Source organism: Orbicella faveolata, unplaced genomic scaffold (genome assembly GCF_042242905.1).
Source record: "Orbicella faveolata isolate gen_17 unplaced genomic scaffold, um_ofav_v1 contig_24, whole genome shotgun sequence".
NCBI lineage: Eukaryota > Metazoa > Cnidaria > Anthozoa > Scleractinia > Merulinidae > Orbicella > Orbicella faveolata.
In genome coordinates this window covers 16,675,293-16,697,500 of record NW_028301552.1, presented here as the reverse complement: position 1 = coordinate 16,697,500, position 22,208 = coordinate 16,675,293, and the positions used below count along the sequence as shown (strand labels likewise).

General features: G+C 39.5%; 1 protein-coding gene across 2 annotated transcripts; it reads left to right on the top strand.

The window, feature by feature from the left end:
• Positions 1-3,706: 3,706 nt before the first annotated feature.
• LOC110069541 (uncharacterized) lies at positions 3,707-18,840 on the top strand. Of its 2 annotated transcripts, XM_089291787.1 has the most exons (9): positions 3,707-3,792; positions 3,916-3,975; positions 6,490-6,591; positions 8,738-8,848; positions 9,823-10,071; positions 11,208-11,244; positions 13,790-14,077; positions 15,216-15,509; positions 16,657-18,840. In XM_089291787.1, exons 3-9 carry the CDS (start codon positions 6,511-6,513, stop codon positions 16,707-16,709), a joined length of 1,113 nt encoding a protein of 370 aa, XP_089147913.1. In that variant the 5' UTR covers positions 3,707-3,792; positions 3,916-3,975; positions 6,490-6,510; the 3' UTR covers positions 16,710-18,840. The 2 variants fall into 2 exon arrangements, with proteins under 2 accessions (XP_089147913.1, XP_089147911.1); XM_089291785.1 differs by lacking the exons at positions 3,707-3,792; positions 3,916-3,975 and having other exon boundaries at positions 6,436-6,591.
• The last annotated feature ends 3,368 nt before the right edge of the window (positions 18,841-22,208 follow it).

The following is a 22,208-nucleotide window of genomic DNA, read 5'->3' as shown; positions in this document are numbered from 1 at the left end:
TTCGTTTTTTCTTCAGCGTCGAAAACAGCGATCGTGTAATCCTGGTGTTGGCCTGATTTACTTCCTTTTCAACTTCTCTATTGCATCTAGGGAATAAATATTGTCGTTTCAGTGACTACCAGAGCAGAATACGGACGCTGGTTTGTGTACGTCGCTAACGAAGAGACTTGAATATAACTATTCGCTCCTGATGATCAGATGAGAAGCTAATTAACTAGCGGAGAAACACTTTAACTAGAAGCCACAACAAAGACATCAGACTTCATAGCCAACTGGTCTGCCTCTTGCCAGTTGGGATTTTCAACAAGTTTCCGTTTAATTTACAGTATTTGTTTGCTTATTTCAGTGTCCACAATTAGTACAGCAGTAGTAAACCAATTCAACGCTTAAATAAAGTGATTGATTTATTTATTTTATTGAATGTAAAGCTTCATTACTTCATTAAACTTAAGCCAACTTTGCAATGTATTTTAGTCCTGTTGCCTTTGTCTCCACTAATTGTATCACCCGTTGAGAAGGGGCTTGAAGAGAGATGCATTTAGCAGAGTCTTGAGAAGAGAGCTCCAGCTAGCTAGGAACATAATGTCTATATCAAAACACCCTTTGGCACATATATGAGAATTAAGGAATGAAATGACTGCAAACCTTATGAAAGCCCCGCAACCGGTCCTTCCGCCTCGTGCTACCACCAGACATGGCTCCATTAAACAAAGAAGTAGAGCAAACAAAATCAAGAACTTGATCACACGCATGGCGATAACAGTTGTAAATGGTCTTGTTCAAAGCTGCTCTGAAATAAGACATTTTAAATTCGTTAAAGTCGTGGTCAAGACCCTTAAACTAATAGGACATATTTGCTGCGACTCCTTTTCATTACTGAATGTTATTTAAAACTGGAAACAACTTATCAGTGTCTTGGTCTGTGAACAACCCCGCGGCCAAACATGTCACTGAGTTTTCAGATGCCTGCTCCTTGTGACTATAATGTGTCTATAGTGGATCTAATCGTATGTGCTCACTTAGGAAAAGCGTTTGATATATATACTTACTGTGAGCGAATCCAAATTGAGACTAGAGACAACAGGAGACTTCACACAACAGGAGGGAGTAGCAACTGCCTCAAAATAAACGGCCTTACGTCATCCAAAAGTGCGAAAGCCAATCATATACTCTTGATATGAAGTGGGCGTTCTGACCGCACTGTAGCTATCATGGTCATAAATTATGTCAAAACAATGTCAAACTGAAAGCGGGCTTGGAGCCATGAGACGTGGTCAAGTGTATCTGCAGACTACTTGGACAATGTTTTAGTAGAATACAATAGCAGAAAAGAAAGAAGTGAGCAAGGCTTGAGATGAGACGAGAGAGAACGTTAGGTAAACGTTGGAGAGAACGTTGACTCTACATTCATTTAGGCAAAATGATCCCGAAACAGACAGTACGAGATGACCTCACATTCAAAGTGATTTTGCGTACCTTTGTGATTAAGTTACCAAATTTGGATACGCTGCAGCTCAAGTCCTTCTTGCGTGATCTGTATGAAAATAACTTTTATAGAGTTTAAGACAATCAAAAAATTATCTGCGCCGCTTTGCTTGTTTTATTTTGCTGTAAAACGTCGATCCACAACAGTTCTGTCGACCAGCGCTTCATGTAATACAGTTGTGGCTTCCTGTCCTAACGCCTCCACTAATTGCATATACACTCATTCCTTTTTATAAGAATATGTTTTACAAGAATATCGAGGTAAACTTTTTGTGCAATTTTAAGAATATTTTAAGAATAAACTCGAGGCAGCGATTTTGAAAAGAATATAATTTTGCGTCTAAAAATATTTGTAAACACAATACAATTATACGTTTTTAACCTAACCGTATAAAATTCGTCCTTGACCAAAAAGCAACAAAAACAGCACTAGCCGTATGTTTGATAACATTTCTCAGTGCGAGAAGCTTTGTGCGTGATATCAGGCTGCAGCTGGCTCCAAAATTAGTTTAACACCATCCAGACACCAAATACATTCCAAAACAGATATGTGATATGCTAGAATCTTAGAATATTCACAAGAATATTTTTAGTCTAAATTCGGCAGAAAAATCAGAATATTCAGCTAGCCTTGGCTGGGAAAACAATATTCTTATAAAAAAGAGTTTAACTCGCTGAGAGGGAGAAGCGAAACGTATCACAGAGCCGAGTTAAACGAGCTAGATCTAGAATAAAATATGTATATAAAAAAAGAAACCTCGGTACTTATATGCGACAAAAACCCATAAAATAAGTGCAAGCCTTCCTCAACCGAATGGGCCGCGGCGACCTCTATTGCGGAAACATTGCTGCCATGAAACACGGCTCCATTAAACACATAAGCAGCGAAAACACAAAGAAGAACTTGAAGCAATGCCTAGAGACTGAACAATCGTAAATGGTCTTGCTTGCTAGAAGCTGCTCTGAAATAAGACATGTTGAGTTCTTTATAGTTGTGGTCAAAGCCCCAAATCTAACTAAAAGATTTAGAATATATCATGTTTGCTGCTACTCCGTCAGTCATTTCCGTCTTAATTAGAGACAACACAGCAGTATCTCGAGCTGCAAGTGACCCCGCCAAACATGTTAGCTTTCAGATAGCTACTTGTAACTAAATTTATTGATAGCCGCGGAAGGGACCCGTGTGGGCTTACTTAGGAAAAGCATTTGAAATATACTTACTACGAGCGAATCCAATTTCTGGCTATGAAACCAATTTGAATGCTAAAAGAAGAAATAACAATGATCAAAAAGAGAATTAAAGCATAACCGGAGGCTGATGGTTTGATGTCAATTTCCATCACCATGGATTTATTTTAACCGAGTTGTGTCGTCTTCTATAACTAGCCAGCGGGTTATCTAGGGAGTGGTGAACCTTTTGCACCATCGAATGTTTTATAGCTCGGCGCCGTTCAGGAAATATATACAACGGTCCGCGCCTGAAGTTTTGAGCCTCACTCCGTTTAAGAAAATCGCTCGGATTTTTCTCCGCTTTCACGAATGAAAAAGGTTAAGCATGAAAGAACATAAGCTCAACAGCCAATATTTGTAAAGGAGCTGAAAAATGAAATTATGAACGCACAGCCACTGCTGTAAATAGCCTCAGTTTGGTGGAAATGTTATCATCGTGATGAAATGACCTTACAATGATTTCATAATGACGTCATAATAACATCACTGACTTTTTTTAATGTAATCTCACTCTTGGCCATTCGTGGTCATTCGTGGTCAGTCGTGGTCACTCGTGAGTACTTTTAGCCCCTATCCCATTACCATGGGTATCCATGTTATGGTTAATTGACAGCTGTCAAACCGAGCCATCCGCTGACCAGTATCACGTGACCATATCATGGGCTCAGGTTTAGAGACAGGTTATTGCTTTGGGAGAGAAGGAGGGAGTACGTGCAAAGGCAAAATTCCGACGAAAATCCGTGGCGAATTTTTGAGTTTTCTTCCGACATATTCCTTGCACAGTCGTCTCGTCAGTTTGTTAAAATTTAACTGGAAAAAATAGCGAAACCACGCGCTGAACAATTACATACTGACAATTGATCATTTTTTGAGTTTCTGATCTGAGAAAAACAAACCCATGCATGGTTAATTAGTTATTGCAATCAGTAGCTCCGCTTTTAGCCTTGGCTAAATCTGAAATTGATGACGTCACATGAAAACAGGCCAGTTCTAGTTCCCAGGTTATGCTGTGCCAACAAGACTCGAACGAACAACGCGAACACAACGAAGTTGGTGTGGCATGTATATGTGATACATGTAAGTACAACTGTCGTTTGTTACCTTCAGGGTATGGCCTTTCTACGTATTTCGTGTATGTCATTGTGTTGAGTACGAGATTTGTCGTTTAAGAACAGAAATATGCGGTCTGTTCCTTCACAGAAACGACGTGGCAATAGCACCTAGAGCTGATGTGATTGACTGATTTAGTGGTTTGTTCTGGTAAGTTTAATGGGGATTAACAGCAGATTTCCAAGACATTCGGCTAAACTACAGAATACAGGGTCACTTTGAACCATCCACCAAACGAGCCAGCTCGTTTGCCCCGTTCGCTCCTTTGTCACACTGCCGAGCCTAATGTATATTGATTTTCTTATTGAGTATTCCTTGTTATTAAAAACTGGATCATTGGATAAGGCAATTCGAGAGTTTTCATTGGCTTAGCCATCATGGGTTATGATCCATTATACCATGCTCTACGACTAGGTAGGCGTACGCGTGATTTTTTGGCGGGCGCCTTTATTTTTTATTGAATTTTGTTTGGTATATTTTGGCACTGTTATTGTTATTCCACTTGCGCTTGTTGGATATGAGATGATTATAGCCAACTCAGCGCTATGTGTCTTGTTGGCTATCTACCATTTCATATTCAATGCGTGCTCATGGAATAATTGTTATTAGTACAACTTCAGAGCTAACCAAAGAGTTTCCAGCAATCTGATTGGTTGAGCGCTTCCTTATATGACGCCATATTCACGGCACCAGGCGATATAACATTTTACGGCCTGGTTACTAAGCTCGCCACCGTTGTCACCTCAGCAAGTAAACATGGTGGACAGTTGCTGAATGAATTTTTCATTTATTCGGAAGACATCACTCCAAGTTCAGGATATTTGAAAGGATGCAGAATTTTCAAAATGATTGCAGTCTGATACAAGAGATGTTATGATGCTCAGTTTTCGAACTTTGTGATTTCTTTTTTCATCCCAAGTAACTCGAGATATTGAATATAACTAAACATTTTCAATTTCAGCAGACTATTTTGGACGCCCACTGAATTATTTTACCGTTTAAAAGCCTTGAGAAAAGTTCTCCCAAAATGAGTGGCCTTGAATATAAACTTGAAATGTCCAGGGACAAATATCCGAGGGTGAACATTTTCAAGCCAAATGGAGGTTAAAATAAGTTGACCATACCAGCAACACCACTTCTTGCCAAGTGTGAGAGCTTGGTTGGCAAAACTTTGTTAAGGATGACATTGCCTTAGAAAATTAGGGTTTTTGGTGTCTTAGGGATGCATAGCTGTTTACCAGAGGCAGTGTGGCTGAGTGGTTAGAGCGCCAGATTTGAAATCCACAGGTCCCGTGTTCAAATCCTGTTCTGACTGCTAGCTGATGTTGTTCTTGGTGGCCCCGAGGTCAACTTCTCAGCTGTGCTTGTAAATAGCCAACTGGTCTGCCTCCCGCCAGATGGGATTCATAACCTAGTTATGTTTATTTGAATATTTATTTATCATTGTTCATTTACATTGGTCCTGAAAAGCTCCAATGGGGAGTGGCCAATTAAGTATACACACAAGTATACAACTGGAAGCAAGCCCAGTGGAAGGTGAATCACTGCAGCAAAAAGATAACAGAAGGAGAAAAAGGAAAGGCAAAATAAAAATTAAAAAAAAAACGAAAAGCCTAATGATGTAGGTCACTTTCTCGTACAAAACTCTCAAAATTTTGATTTCTGCACGCACCCAAGCAAAAATGTCGTAAAACGCAAGGCTAGTGGAAAGAAAGGCATGCTGTCATGTTTCAAATGCCTTTTTGAGTAGATTGGAGTTAATTTGGCCTATATCCAGACTGAAAATCCCCAAAATTTTCCCCATTTTTGGCGGAAAGCTCTGGGAGTCAGTGGGTTAAGGAAAAGAAATAAAAACAAATTGTTCTGAAGGAAGAAAATACATCGCTTAATTAATAAAGTGTGACTGTACAAAACCGTTACTTACGGATGTAAATTATGACCTTGAAAACAACATTACTCAAGGACAGTTTGAGTCACTGTTGTTTTAAATGCTCAGATTTTTCAATAAGCTATTATTACATCAGTCAAAATAAATGTGAAAGTAGGTATTTCAAGCACTTTCCTTCATATTTGGGAGATTGTGTGACCCATATGGAGGACCAGGAGATTAGATCTGTGTCCCAGTTGGCAAAATTAAAAAATTATTTCAAACCTTTATCTTTGGAAGGAATTTGGGAAAAGGTGTTTGGGATGTTGAAATATGCCTTGTTCATACTGAGTAAATTAAGTAGTGTAAGCAAAATTAAATTTTGTCAAATTTCATTCATCATTTTGGCAAATTTTTGGCAATTTTTGGCAAATTGGGGACAAAATCTCACCTCAAACTTTATTCAGTGAAAATTAATAGTAGAAACTGCATGATCAACAATCTTGTTCCCAGAGTCTTCGTTCCCCTTGACCAGCGGTCGGAAAACAAGAGCTCTGGGAGCAACCATTTTGAAATGTAACCAAATTCTGGTGATTCTGCCCATCCGGTTTCACTGCGCAGTCTGCATCTATGGCACATGCCTGAAATGGAGCTCTCATTTTCCGACCGCTGGTCAAGGGGAACGAAGACTCTGGGAACGAGATTGCATGATCAAAGGATGATTTATGACCTGCCTGACTAGACGAGTGTAGATTTAAATGCTTAATTTTACACTCTTGTACATTTATTGTCTCAAGGTCAATTCATCACATACAAGAATGAGTGGTCCTCCCCCCCATCGGCACTATCCAGCTACTGGGCAGCATCAACCTCCACCCCCTGGACAGTATTACCCCCAGGTGAGTGGTAATATTGCTGTATGGTATAAAACATAAATCCACTAAGTTTGACATTGTTAAGAGGTATCTTTTGCTATGCCTAAAATGTGCTGAGCTTAATGATTGTTCAAAATGTACACAAGAGAGAAATTTTCACTGCTGTTAGCATGCAAGCAGGCTCTTCGCGTGGCAAGAAGAAGGCGAGGAAGCCAGCACTGCTTTGAATTTTGAATATTTAGGATGCAAAATACTGATTGGCTGCAAATAATATGTTGGCATGGTTACATCCAACTTTTACAAAGAATACTTGGACTACAGCTAACCACAACCACAACTATAAACTTTATGTAAAAGGAGCCAACCTAAACTGCTCTAGGAATTTGTTCTTTGTCTGGATAATAAATGCATGGAATAGTCTGCCAGTGAAGTTGTTCATGCTGGATCACTGACTCTGTTTAGATGAAGACTGAAGACCTATATGGACGTTAAGTAGATTTTAGAATATTTCTTATTGTAGTATGTAAATATCTTAATTCACAATTTTTAACCTGGAAACTTGATATTGCTTTTTATTATGGCTTGTAAATAGTTCTTATATTGTACATGTCATGTGCACTTTTTATTTATGGGAATTGTCATGTACAGGGCTAACCTCATGATTTCCATTTTAACATATTATTTGTATCTCTTGAATTAAGTATTGTATTACAATGTACTGTATATTGTATTATTGTTTAGAAAAGCAAAATGATGGCCCCGTAGAGATGAAGTGTTCAGAGCCCCTTGTGCCAAAATTTCAGAATATGTTTAATTTCCTACTTTGAATATGAAGGTTGAGCAAGGCAATGTAGTGGCCTCGCTGCTAGAAAGAAACAATGTTTTTGCTGTCTTACACTGTACCCAGAGGACTTGGGAAAAGTCTAATTTTCCAACGCTTTGTTATTGTGGCTGAAATTGAATGCCACATTAGTTGTCTGGCCTTTATAGAACATTATCCATGGGCAGATTTCAGAGGCCAGAAACATGGGTCCTTCAACTACATCAACTGCAGATTTAATATAGAAGGAGTGGAGGTTGGCATAATTTCAGCTAATGTTTGATTCAGCCAAAAAAGTGTGTGAGCAATGATCGCCGAATGTCCTGAAAGACAATTGTTCTTCGCTCCACCAAACTTTGGTAGCAGTTGTGATTTATGGTATTTCTTTTCTCTATTGGCGCACAGTTTACAGACTCCTTCTGACAGATGAGACTTTTTTCACTCACCCATGTACACTGATTCCCTTGTTTTGAAGTAGATAATGATTATGTGCCAAAACCCTTCTTTCTGGGTGAAACACATTTTCTCTGGAGACTATTTTCAGCAAGGTTTTACAACATTTGCAATAGTCGTTCAAATTTTCTGACCTAAGTTTTCTTTCTTTACATATTCTGTTTTACATTAGCCATCTCAAGCTCTATCAATTCTCTAGTGTGGCGTAAATGTTTACATCCATATCTGGTGCGAGTTGAGTGACTGATTTTTGACAACTCACTCCACGTCTTGATTATCTCTGAAACGTAAAAAAATATTTGAAAACAGTAAGCAGCATTTTCTTCCCCTACAGACTGCTTTTTATGTTTTAAAATGACTTACTTTAGATAGGAAGGATGCAAATGCCATAGCTGCACTTTAAATGGTTCAAGGTGTTGCTTTCTTTCCATTTCAACTGTTTTCAGAACCTCCTTAATTGGCCTTTTTTCGATTAGAGACAATGGCTTTGAATTAGCTAACATCTATGACACTGATTTAGCCCCCTCAAGACCCTAATGAACATGATATAACCCTCAACATTCACATTTTTATTGTGGCTGATCAAGTTTGGTTGAGCAGAATAAACATTCCACTTTTTTAAAACACTTTACTGAGCTCTGAGTGCAGAAAATTATTTTATATTTTAATCATGATTTCAGAGCAGGAAAGTAACATTTTTGATTGTAATTATAAAACTGTTTAAACATTCTGCTGAAGTATTTGTTATCCATTTGTTAACTGTTAATTTTTCCCTGTATAACAGATAAGCATTAGTGTATGTTTTTCCATGTGGTCACAAATTTATTTCACAGGTAGGCTTACCAGCCATTACTATATCATTGAATCAAAGTTTCCTTCATTTTTGATTATCTGCAGGGACCTGTGCCGCCACCTTACGATCCCTCTCAAGGATATTATTCAACCCATGCTCCGCCTCCTCAATACCAATACACCGGGCAGCCCAGTCCTGCACAGGCTGCATATCCGGTATGTTAAGCTACTTATTTTTCAATACCCTTATGATTATATTAAGCACATTCTGCACATCCTCTGACCAGTGCGTAGGGCTCTCATGGTCACTTGTGCACTGAGCTGTACCAGAGTCCATGTTTTTTGAGGTGTTGAAGTTGTTGAGGTGCAGATGATTTGTTTTTGTGGGCTTATGCATTATTCATAAAGCCCCAGGGTGGTAGGGTTGACCTTGTATACAGTATGACATGTGACAGACCTGCGGGAGCATGTTGTGCCCTAGATCATATCTGACCATGCTTTGGGAGAAATTAAATAAGTGCCCCTCTTGATTAAGTGCCTCCCTCAAATAAGCACTCCCATCCTGTCCTAATTTTGAAATATGCGCCCTGTGTGCTGATTCGAGGATTTACAGCATATATGTAGATTCTACCAACTAAAAAAAAAAATACTTGTCAATTATACACTTCAAATTTTTAAAAAGGAAACAACATTTTTCATTTTACAAAACATGTTTCGACATTCCTTTGTCATCTTCAGTTGCAAATGTTCAATGGTTGTACATTTGAATGTTCACTGTGCACATGACTACGCCATAAAATTCATGTTAACAATTTGAATATCGGAATACACTGGGAACAAAGGCTGCATGCACGCCAACAGCAGTTGAAACAGAAACAAAAAATTAAATAAAATAAACAAAACATGAAAAAGAATTTAAAAGAAAGAGACAAATCTAAGTGCCCCAGCTGTTTGTTTAAAGCTGGAATTTCCCACTTAATATACAGCACCTCTTTTATCTTAATTTGAAAACTCGAGGCTGCAGAATCTAGAATTGTGAAAGATTCTGTAGAGCATGAGTCACGACAAGGCCCTGATGACTGCAGTGCTTGTAAACATGAGAAGCATGTTTTTGTTTATGCAGCTCATTTAATGCATTGTAATAATTTACCTCATGTTTATGCTAGTGGTTGTATTTAATTGTTTCTCAGCCTGGCTATGCACCCCCTCCTGTGGCATCATATCCTGGACCAGCTGCAGGAGCTTATCCTCCCCCTGTTGGAGTCCCCCCTGGACCACCTCCACCTCACGGAAGTGCTTATCCTGGAGCTATGTATCCTCCTATTGGATTTCACCCGGGACCACATGCTGGACACCCGGGAGCACATACTGGACCCTTCTCACCTCACTCACATCCACACCCAGCACATTCAGAACCAAATCCTGGTCAGAAACATGTGGTGAGCATTGCTATATTGGGATCAGGACTGAAATTGTTTAATCAAAATGAAGGGATAGGTAACTGACAGGTCTCAGTTTTGGCCTGTCCGTAAATATGAATTAAGATTTTTATTTTAATTGGAGAAAATTCTACTTGATATATGTTCACATCCATGGTTAGTGCAGAATACATTATTATGATGGTTTAGTGGGTTGTGACTCACTCATCCATTACATGGTGTAACTGTCAATATTTGTAGTTCGTATAGTGTGATCATCCGTTTCGACAACCTGAGCGGAAGTGATCTTCAGCCTTGACTCTGAAGATGACTTCCGCTCAGGTTGTCGAAAGGTCAGTCACCAACAACAGTTCTTTTCAGAACTACACTCACCCGGATGATCACACTGTACGAACTACTGATACTCCTGGGTTCAAACCATTCACTATGTAAATATTTGATTAACTATTTGACATGAAATAATTATTCTTAGGAGCAGTGGGTGCAAGAGAGCACTAACAACATGAAGTGTTTCCCATGTTACTTCTATTTGTACACATATTTAAAAAAGCATACTTGCAATCTGTTTATTTTAGACAATCCTATGCTCTCATTGTAGTACTCTGTCCAAAAAAAAATTCTTTGTCTTATGTTTCCAGGTCTTAGGTTTTCATGTCCTAGGGTTTCATTTCTCAGGTTGCCAGATCTAAGGTTTCCAGTTCCTAGTTTTTCCGGTCTATTTCAAGTAGGTTTCCAGGTCTTAGGTTTCAGGTCTTAAGATTTGGGGTCTTTAAAAGTTTTCAGTTCTTAGGTTTTCAGGTCTTAGGTTTTCAGGTCTTGAGTTTTCAGGTCTTAGGTTTTCAGGTCCTAGGTTTTCAAGTCTTAGGGTTTCAGGTCTTAGACTTTTAGGTCTTATGTTTTCAGGTCATAGGTTTTTTAGGCCTTAAGTTTTCAGGTCTTGGGTTTCCATTTCCTAGGTTTCCAGTTCATAGTAAAACCAAAAAAGATGACCTGATTAAGACAAGAAACTTCGGATCATATCTTGTTTATTTATCCCCCCCACCTTCTTTTCCTAAGCAATCATTTTCATCTAGTGGTTTGTTTATATGTTTGTGAAAGGTCAATATAACAGTCATTGTATTCTGGTTTTATAACAGGACATAGAGAGTGAAGACAGTGATCCCTCTGAATATGGTAAGTTATAAATTTTATCTATTATGCCATTTGTGCTACATTCTTACAAAACATTGCTTACTATGAGCAACATGTGAACATTAATTTTGTGCTAGTTTGCATGTGTTATATGCAGGGGCAGATCTAGGGTGCAGATCTAGGTTGCAGATCTAGGGTGCGGATCTAGGGTGCAGGGGGTATGCACTCCTCCCCCCCCCCCCCCCCCCTGGGAAAGCCTTCTAGGTATTCGCATTTAAAGTTTGTTTACCTCACCGGTCAGTTATGCCATTCCTTAGTGGTGCACCCCCTCCTAAGAAAAATCCTGGATCTGCCCCTTATGTGTGCATATTGCTGATGTGTTACCATGTAAGCATGGTTGTGTATAATGTCTGAAGGTGTGGCCTTCTTTGAGAAGTTGGTTGATTTAGTTAAGATGAGTTTTATTTTTAAGCAACGGATGTTGTTTTTTTTTCCTCAAGAAGTACATGTAGTTTATTTTCTCAATGTTATACAGTAAACGTTCTTGTAGAATTTGAGGAATTGGAGATTTGAATAATAAATACTTACCATCTCCTTTTTTGGGCGAGAGGTTGACACTAAGGCATCGAGCTGAGTTTAAGTGACTGGGCTAAGAAAAAAATAGGTCCGCATTGCGTACAAGTGTGGGCTTAGAGTCCTATGGCGTAGGTGAATTTTTACAGCTCTTTAAGGAAGACTTGTTGGCAGTTTATTGGAAATGGGATTTTTTTTATCAGGATAGGATGCTGATTTTATTAGTTAGTTTGTTAAGTCTTTTGTTGGTAAGTCATTTTACCTGGAATATATTAACTACCAAAAACATATCATGGTGTTGTGTGAAGATTATTATTAGTTGCTGCTGTACTGAGTTTACGTTAGTTTTGAGTGCTGACAAACGCGATCGGAGCTTTACATCACGCACCGCCATAACTCTGAAATTCAAAATGTGCTGGTTTCCAAACCAAGCACTCTATTGAGCTGAAAAGCTGTAATCAGCACCTTTTGTGCTCGATGAGGATAAACTTTAATGGCTCTTTAGTTTTGAATTTTGAATTTGATGACGTCACATGAAAACGATCTATATCCAGTTCACGATGATGAATACAACTACCATGATTCCCTGCAGGCATGTTTCATATAGGGAGTAGGCCTTTTATATATAATTAATAACAATTTGCGCAGCGCGAAAATGCCTAGGTACGAGTTTGGCGTTATATTGTTTTACAGTACATGTTGGTAGAGGTTTTCCATATAAGTTCGCGTATAAAGAGATTGTAACAGGAGACAAAGATAAACTCTATTCGAAAAATACTAAAGTTGCAGCCCGGATTCATGATAATATATAAAAAGTGGTTTGACTGGCACTGACTTAAAAAACTTTCAAACAACCGTTTTGTTAAAAAGCTCTAAAAAGAAGTTTCGACCGAAGAACTTCGGTCTTCATCGGTTGTAAATGGAAAGTCTTTTAGTGTTTTTTTTTAACTAAACGTTTGTTTGAACGTTTTTTTAAACCACGGTCAAACCATTTTGATATATTGTAAACTATATTTTTTCTTTTCGTGCCTTTATTTACTCTCATCCTACAAAACTAGATTGTATGCTCGCTGTGTTTTCATGGCATAATTGTCTTTGCTACATGGGAATACTCGGCCGGCATTCAAACTTTGGTGTATCACTTACTCACTCGCTCACTCAATCCCGGTGTATCACTTAGCTTAGAAAAAAAGAATTGGAAGAGAAAAGATGAGCATAGCACTTGAAAGCACTTGGCAACCGATATCAATACCAGACAGTGAAATTATGAAACAAATGATGTAAAAGAACATAGAATGGTTACAAATCCCAACCGACAGGAAACAGAGCAGTTGGCTATTTACAAGCGTGGCCGAGGAGTTGAATACTGAACTACCTAGAACAATGGCAGCTAGTGATCAGAACCACGACCTTCGAATTTTAAGTCCGGCGACCTAACCACTCGGCTGGACTACCTTGCGGTTCTACAATTTCGGCCACGCTGTACAAAAGTACATATCTTGCGCGTTTGGTTTAACAGAGTGTATCATCAATGAGCATGATTCGCACCAGTCTGTAAATATTAGGACTCGACTGTCTTGTTCATAGAAAGATCAGTTTATAATCAGTATCGTACATGTATCATGAGCATAGGCTACGTGGAGCCTCTTGTTATTCTGTTTAAGTAAAGGTTGCATTTATATGATCAAGTCAGAAGGAAACTTCTTGTGGGAGATGAAGATGGCAAGGCGATTGTACAACGTTGGTGTTCGTTAAAAAGTTTAAAATATACGGTATCTTTTTTTGTCTTGGTTTGCTTTCTATAATTTCCAGTCTGCGGTTTGCATTTTACACATAGTCTAGATTTTATACAAACCCAGTGTGAAGTTTGCATTTTATAAACTGCAGACCGCTTATGGTACACAAACTACACAAGTTTTGTTTGTCATGCAGGGCGCAGCGCTCCCAGCATGGGACTGTATTTTGAAGTCATTTAAGTTGAATTGTAATCATTGTTTCGTTATGAATTTGCTAGCTCTGTACTCAAGGGAGGACAAGCATCCATTGACAGTGAAATTCACGAACAAGACAGGCAAAAAGATCCAGCTATTCTGGATCAACAAGAAAGGAAGACGGAAAAGAAAAGGAAAGTTGAAGGATGGTCAGTCTAAGACCATAGACACTTATGAGACGCACGTGTTCATGGCTGTCAACAAGAAGCTGAGTCGGGAGCCACTCTTGATTAATGGCAGTCCAGTGTTTTATGCATTCCCGCACAAACATGGTGGCAATCATTTGGAAGTTGAAATCAAGAAACCAACAGGTATGATGCATACTGCAACATGTTTCACTATTATGTACACGTACAGTTAACTAGAGTTTTCTCAACCAGTCTACACGGTAGCTCTAATTCGTCATAGGGAGAACACAGAAAGTGATGTTTTGTTTCTTAAACTGGAAGAAAATCTGATCCAGCACACAAAGAAGAGCACAGTTTACTCTTCGATAGCAGAGGGCGAAGGATAATGCATTACTGCAAAGCAATGAATCTTTTATTGTCTTAACCCAGTGTAAAACCCAGAGGACCCAGAAGTGGGACTTTTGAAGTGCGACAGCACTTAGTGTAAGATAGCAGGGCCATTTATACGGGAGATAATAAGACGCGACTTAAGTAAAACGCAAACTGATCGTTGAAACGGTACAAAATAAGTGTCTTGTTTTAGACGCGTTTTATCATAGAACAGGGTTCTCACCTGTTCTTTTTTTGTCCGCGTCTTAAATAAGACGTGATCTTTCTCGTATAAATGCTTTCGCGTGCAAAATAAGACGTCGAGAACTGTAAGTGCGCATGCGTAACAACATACGGGCTCTGGGTATGGGTTTGAGTCACTGACCACTCTCTCGCTGGCCTCCTACGTAGACTTTCGATGGGCTCGTCACGCAATCTTCCTGGGGAGGACGATTACGTGACAAGCCCAAAGAATATCTGCGTAGGAGGCCATTCTCTCGCTGGCCAACAAAATGATTTCTCAGTGCTCAAAAACACCAGCAAAGACACCAACAAAACAGAGGAATACATAGACTACAGTAGAGGAGAAAGAATTCCTTATCCGTTGTTGAAAAATGGCAATTGCAGAACAGCTTGGCAATTCTCTTTCATAAAATGCTCCGCCCTGCAGGATTTATATTGCATTCTTTCACAGCTAGTCAGATCCGTATATAAAGGCACCATGCGGTCAGGTGATTTATGAGGCAAAACAAGAGCTGCCTATACTCTAATTTGAATGGTTGTATATTTTTGGCAGGGGCTGAAATATGTGACAATTCATGAAAAAACCCCTAAACTTGAGGAAAAGTGACTTGTGAAGAAATGAAAATTTTCAGATCCAAATCATCCCATTTTATATTCTTACATGTCATGTTTAACATTTCAATAAGTATCGTTTTCCTTATTTTGACAGGAAGTTCTGTAAACAAGCTAAAATCAGATGCTCAGGTGAGCATTCCAGTGGAAGTAAAGTTTGTTAACCGTGCAAAGCAAGAAGTTCAGTTGGAGTGGATCACCCCTCAAGGTCGCCGTGAGAAAAAGAAAGTCTTGCGAAAGGGTCGCTGTTGGCGGACCAGTTCATGGGAAGGTCATTACTGGGTCTGCTGTGACCCTAAGCATGATGAGCATTTGTTTGCATTGAATTACGGCCTGCATTACAGAGTACACAAGACCAGACGAGCAAGGGAAAGGGTGGTCATCACAGCAGGTACAATGCTAAAGAGAATCTTAGCCTGCGTAGCAAGCGATCCCGTAGAAGAGCTTCTCTGCATTCTGGCCGCGCGTGAATTGGAGCGAGAGCAAAAAATTGACGAAGCAGGGAGTGGTGGACCCCACCAGCCCCTGCCTCGTTGATTTTTTGCTCTCGCTCCAATTTACGCGCGGCCAGAATGCAGAGAAGCTCTTCGTACGAGAACGCATGCTACGCAGGCTAAGATAATTTTTAATGTGAGCTCCTTTCAGTCACTGACCACGAAAACGTCAATGACAACTTTTAAAAGATTATGCGAAAAAACTTTGGAGTCGGTTTTGTTGTTAGCAGACAGTTGTAATGTAACAGTTAATATGACCTAATTTTAACATGTCAGGAGCACAAATTTTTTACTGTTAACTATATTGGTAATTTGATGATTATTGTCTCATGACAGCCGTGTTTCTCCGGGTATTTTACAATAATAGCGTTCACTAATTGAGATTTTGAGACGCCAGTTCGTAAAAAAACACATTTTTACTGTGTGTTAAACGAACCTGCTAAATTGCTCTATTGCCGGTCCAGTATTTACCAAGTATTGACTTGGCACTGTCCAGAATGATCTTATATTTTTTAATGCTAACTTTTCACAAAAGCTGCTCGGCCTCTCTTCATTCAGCTCGAATTTTCTTTTCCTTTTTGTTTTGAAAACGTCAGACCTAAGAAAATGGAAAGTCGGCTCTCTTTCTAGTGATCGCGGTGAGGTTCTTCTCAAACGTTTTCAGCCATGCTATAAATCTCGTAAAAAAAGCTTGTTAGGGATCATGCTGGGTGAATAATGGTCATCAGTCGTTTTTGTAGAGACTTCGTGCTGTCAAGGCCTTGAGCATTTTTATACAAATGTGCGGTATGGATCGCTTTTATTCTGCATCCTCGGAGACTCACAGGGGTGGTTTAGTGCGGTGGACATGAAGTAAGCGTAACACGTATGGATATCTGATCTTAATAAGCATGGATTTTTACGATTTTAATTCACGGTCTTTTGTGTTTGATATAATACACTCTAACTCGACTGCGCCTCGCTAACTGTTCACTTAGCGTAAACTCAGCTTCCCGTTTACTGTCCTTCACAGGCTGTGCAATGATTCTTTTTTTTTTGTTTCAGATATGAAGATCGCTGGCAGCAGTAGCAGCAGTAGCAGCAGTAGTAGTGATTGAGTGTTCATGGTAAATGTCCATCCACCAAGCATGTTACTGTATTGATGCCAACACTGAGAAGAAATAATTAACAATTAGTTCATACTTAGCCCGTACTCTTCTAGTAGACACTCGTCGTGGTCTTATCAGATTGCTTCTCTAATCGTTGGCTGTTTACCTTATTTTTACGAATTTTCGCGCGTACTATTTTTCGTGAATTTCGCTTTGTGGAAAAAAATCGCGAAAATTATATTCACAAAAAAATGGGTGCTCGAAAATTAAAAACGCTTAATTTGATACCAGATTATGTGAGAAAAATGCATGGATTTTAAATGCTCTTTGCCACGGGCTCGTTAGTAGTAATACTGTTCAATTTCTGTTCCTAAAAATATAGTCTTTATGGTTAGTTTTCAACTAGTTATCCCTCTTCCATCAATACCCAGTCATCTTCAACTTGTAAATCCGCCAAAACCCCTTCAGCATAGTGGTCAAATTTTCCATTCGTAGGCTCCTTAAAGTGAAACAAGGCTCTCGGATCAGGATTAGGCGGATTAAAGAAATGGCAAAACCGTGAAATTAAATCTACTTTTTCCTTTTTTTCTTCGGAGTCGCGAAAATTAATATTCAGGAAATTCAGCTCGCGAAATTTCGCGAAATGAGTACGCGTGAAGTTTTAAAAAATTCTGTACTCAGGGTTTAGAGCCACCTTAAATTTTCAAAACCTTAAAGTGGCTCTGAACCCTATGTACAAAATTTTAAAACTTTGCCAAAAGTTGCGTCTTATCATGCTTATTAAAATTTGATAATATAAAACAAATTCATCATGCCGTTTTTGAATTATAAGGAGGTAATATTGTTGCTATGGTAACCTATTGTGTCACGAAAATGATAACAATAGTTCACGAATGTTTGAGCAGTTTTTTGGTATCATGATTGTAGCATCAAGTGATAAAGAGTGGTTATAACGACCCATCAAAATATAACTGCTGGAAACTGCTCCCTACTAAAACTGCCTAAAGTTATGTTGTAGACGACCGCTGGCCAGGAAATTCGCATATCATGTCATATTCTTGTGTCAAAATACAGCAAACAACCTAACCTTTTCAATAATTTAAACTGTATTAAACTAGGACAGCTTTCAAGTCCCCTCCCTTGAATTGGGTGAAAAACTACGTCCATATAGTGGGAATGTGCAACGTTTTTCATCTAGCTTTAGTGTTGGTAGAGAGAAACCGTTTTGAATTGTTGAATAAGGTAGGTAGGAATAGTTCCTCAGTATTTTGTGACGCCAAAGCATCATGCACATGATTTGAGAATTCCGTGGCACAGAGACGAGGCAGTAATTTTCACGTAGTTCTCAAAATTCTTCAAGCAGCATTTAGTCCAATTCAAGTTATGCTATCCACCCTTTGCCGAATTATTGAAACAGCGCGCCGTTGGGGCTAGAATAACGTCTTTATTTAGTCTTTATTAGCCAAAATACTTTACTTGTAATACCTAAACTGAGGTTATCAGCGCTACCATTGAGCTGTGACGCGGGTGGCTGCGACGGAGGCCACTTCGTATCGCCAATAAATGGGTTGACTGCCAACCTCGTCTCCAGAGCCTTCTCCTCAACGATTTTCAAAATGGCGGCTCGTCTTCCGTCCCGTCCACTAACTATGTCACCAGTGTGTGGTCGTGCTGAACATGTGTAGAAAATGTTCTGCCTATTAGGGTTCACTGCAATGATTTCTGGATCCACCATTCCAAGGGAACTTTGTATAACATGTATAACACAATAACAACAGTAATATTAATAACATTTTGTTTGCTTAGTTTCTGTTGCAGTTAGTACGAATGCTGGCACCTTTGCAAATATGGCACCTAGCATACCTAGTTGGGCATATGTAGGCTAAAACTTCTTCCTGTAAATACAATGTATGCGAATGTTTGCTGATTTAACAATGATTATAATTATTTTGTGATCAGTGATAGCATACAAGTACCTCAGCCAACTAAATTTCCACATTTTGCATTAGTATATACTAGTGTATCAAATTGTCACAGACTAATTTTACAGTTTGAGAGCCACTCATACAGGATTGGGATTGTCTCAGTGCATCAATAAAATGGAAATGAGGATCACTTGATCCATGCCAGGAGTCAAAAACAAACGGTAATAACTGAAAAATCAATGACTTGCCAAAGCAGGTAAAAATTAGTGTCTTTCTTTTAAAACAACAATGTTCATTGTCGCCTCTTTCTGTTCAACACTGACGGAAACATTCTCCAAATTGATACCATTTACACCCGCTTTCAGTGTTACGTGCATAGGCGACGTCTTTCGACCATCTCTCGACATTCCATCTTTCGACATGCTATGTAAACGGCTTAAAGACCTTTTACCTGTGAAACTGGCAATTTTTCCGGTTATTAGCGGAGCAAATGACGAGTATATGAAAACACTGACCTCAAATGAATGAAGGAGACTGGGGACTCCCGATTTACGGGATAATTCAAACGATTTTAGTGTAGTCGATCGGCTCTCAATGGTGACCTCCGGTAGAATTGGGCCGCTACCGCTCAGTTTAATATTCGAAAGATGTGAACAATTTGTCTCTCACAGAATGACTTCTTGATCTCCTAACCTGAGTTTGATGTCAAATAAAACCATCTTTCATGACTAAAAGTTGAGTTTGACCATAAAGAAGTCCGTTGTACTTGCATTTTTGACGTAGGCAAGGTTACATAGCATGTCGAAAGATAGTTGCTATGCACGTAACACTGAAAGCGGGTGTAAGACCTGAAACAAAGATTCCTCGAATCCTGCTTCAAAGGCCGCCATTGTCCATCCCATACAGTATATAGAAACATCACGACTGCATACATGAAGACCGGAAGTCCCAGAATCTAGGACTCGGAAATCCTATGTCTCCAGAGCATTCTGGTTCCCATAGCCCTTTTCGCTTCTCTCAGCCGGCGGGGCCAGAGCCCTTCGACTCGTGCCAAGGCCGCGCCGGCTAAGAGAAGCGAAAAGGGCTATGGGGACGAGAATGATATGTCGCATGTTTGTTAGCTAATTAGCATATTTGCCGAGCCAATTTGGGATAAGGCTGATTGTCTCTTTCCCCCTTGAAGCAAGGTTTCTTACGTGTCACTATGGTTAGCACCCGCGTTTCAATCCAGTGGACCCAAGTTAGATTCCGGTATTCGTCGGCTTTTTTCCGTTTGGTTTTTTAAGCCACTGGTCTTTTTCTTTTCTTGTTCGACCCTATTTTTGGTGAAGAACATCCACAAGTAGCTTCATGTACTTATTTCAAGCTTGGAACCGATAAGAATACGCTTTTTGACGTTACGCGACCTTGCTGTGTCGCATAATCGACCTCAAATTACATCCGATCGTTGACATGTTGTGCATTGGTTTTGTCATAATAAAAAAAACTCGATTTCTTCAGGGCGCAGAAAGTAATTATTTTTTTCTGCGCCCTGATTTCTCTGAAGATCTTTCACAGCTACCCTGCGAACAGGGTTGCTTCAATTCGGTCTTATTCGCAACCTATTCTCACGCGATCTAACGGGGCTGAGTCGCGTAAAGCAGACTACGCTTTCGTCTTCAGGCGAGAAGAAAAAGATGTTGGGCAAGGCGACCAGAAATTTACAAAGTAGAGTGGCTCAATCGAGAATGCAGCTCATTTATGTATGTAGTGGAGGTTCGCCAGTTATTGTACTTCATGTAGTATGCACGAAAAGTATTTCTTTGTCTGTGGTTATAACAAGGAATCAATATGGTAACTCGTAATAAATAGATTTAGCCAAAGTTCCTGGGCGGCTTTGTTCAAAACCTGACCCCCCCCCCCCCCCCCCACCCGCGCGCGCATTAAAAATGGCGGCTTTTTCTTTACGGCTGGACCTCGCCATAGACGTAAATCGTTATTTTCTCGCAAACGAGTATGGTGACCTATCATTTTTTTTTTGTCGTGTTGAATTGAGTAATAAAGTTTTCTGTGTAAAATAAATATGGAACAATTCTCAGTGTAGAACAAAAAACAATCGTCGGAAACGTGAATTTAGCAAGCAATCGTGACTACAATCATGGTGCCATTATAAGGATTTATTGGATATAAACAAGGTGCTGTTGCGCCTAAACGAACATGGGGACCCCTCATTTTTATTTCAAAATTTAAGTTCCTATAATATAAACAATCAATAGGCAAAGTTTCACAAAAATCTCAGTGAAGGTTCTATTTCAGTGGAGTGACCTTAAGCTAACCCAGGATCGGCGAGAATTTTGATTTGAGTTTTGTAACTTTGCAGTGAGGTTTTCTGTTTATATTTTTGGCCTTCTGTTTTGATTTTGAATAATCTCAAATTACACCAGGAGCCATGACCCTAAAGCAGTGAAAAACACGTGTATAAAAGAAAAATTTATGCTTCGATAAACTTTCAAATTTTGGTTAGCGTTAACCCAATTTCCGAACAACCCGGCCCTGATAACAAATTGACCTGACACAAGCCCTGCCATGACGTCACGTGCTATCATTTCAGTTTCGTCCCTTGTCATTTTCTTAGAGCTGCAAGCAGGCTCCAAGCGATTTCCGTAATTTCGGCTGTCAATAAATGTAATTTAGGACGATTGAGTGAGAGAGAAATAGTCAAAAATTTCTGACGGCACCATGGAGAGGCTCGCGGGGTGTCATGGGACATTTAGGGAGTATTTAGGCTTTTGGCGGGAGATGTAGGTCATTCCAGGTTAGTCAGTCTTCGTGTTCGTAAGCTTTTGTTTATAACGGCTTATGTGTATACAATGGAACCTCATTTAACGAACCTCTATTTAACGAAGTCCTCGGTATAACGAACGCTATTCCTCGCTTAAATAATAGTAAAACGGCTTATGGAAAAGAACCTCAATACAACGAAACCTAGTTGCAGCGAACATATTTTGCCAGTCCCTTCGCCCTTCGTTATATCGAGTATAAGCCTGCTGTTTACTTCTCATTTTATCGCTTTTTTCATTGTTTGAACGGCCTAGTTCGAAGATAAAGAACTCAACCATAAAAAAAACCGTTCGACGATTTGAATGATTTAAACATCTACCGTGTGCGACTGTCATATTTGTACCGGGCCGAACAGCCGCAGATAAGAAAGCTTCGTATGTACTAAGCTGAGCTAGAATTGTTTATTGATGTTCAAAATGTATTTTATTAGAATCAAAAGTTTTGCTTTCGGGCTTATCACGTTGTACGAACGCCCTGCCCGAGCTGAAATCGAGCTTTTTATAAGCGTTATTTTGTTTTGTGGTTGGAATTACAGGTGGCCGTTTTAAAAACAGCTGAGAGGCAAATCTAAGTTCTGGGAGATGTCAGACGGGTACAGGAGGCGAAAATCCTCTACAATAATCAAGCCTGTGTCGTGTGAAAGTAGAATAAAATCCCTGGTTTCCGTGAACGAAGCCACTTTTGTAATACACTTATGAGGCTGCACACCCCGTTGTCGTGCAGGGAAATCTTAATCCGTTTGAGTTTTGCGGAAAAAAGGCGT

Bases quoted from the DNA above. Each gene is read 5' to 3' on its own strand.
- LOC110069541 (XM_089291785.1), top strand. From the start codon at position 6,451: ATGCTTAATTTTACACTCTTGTACATTTATTGTCTCAAGGTCAATTCA. The intron at 10,072-11,207 runs GTGAGCATTGCT...GTTTTATAACAG, and splicing joins ATCCTGGTCAGAAACATGTG to GACATAGAGAGTGAAGACAG. The intron at 15,510-16,656 runs GTACAATGCTAA...TTTTTGTTTCAG, and splicing joins AAGGGTGGTCATCACAGCAG to ATATGAAGATCGCTGGCAGC.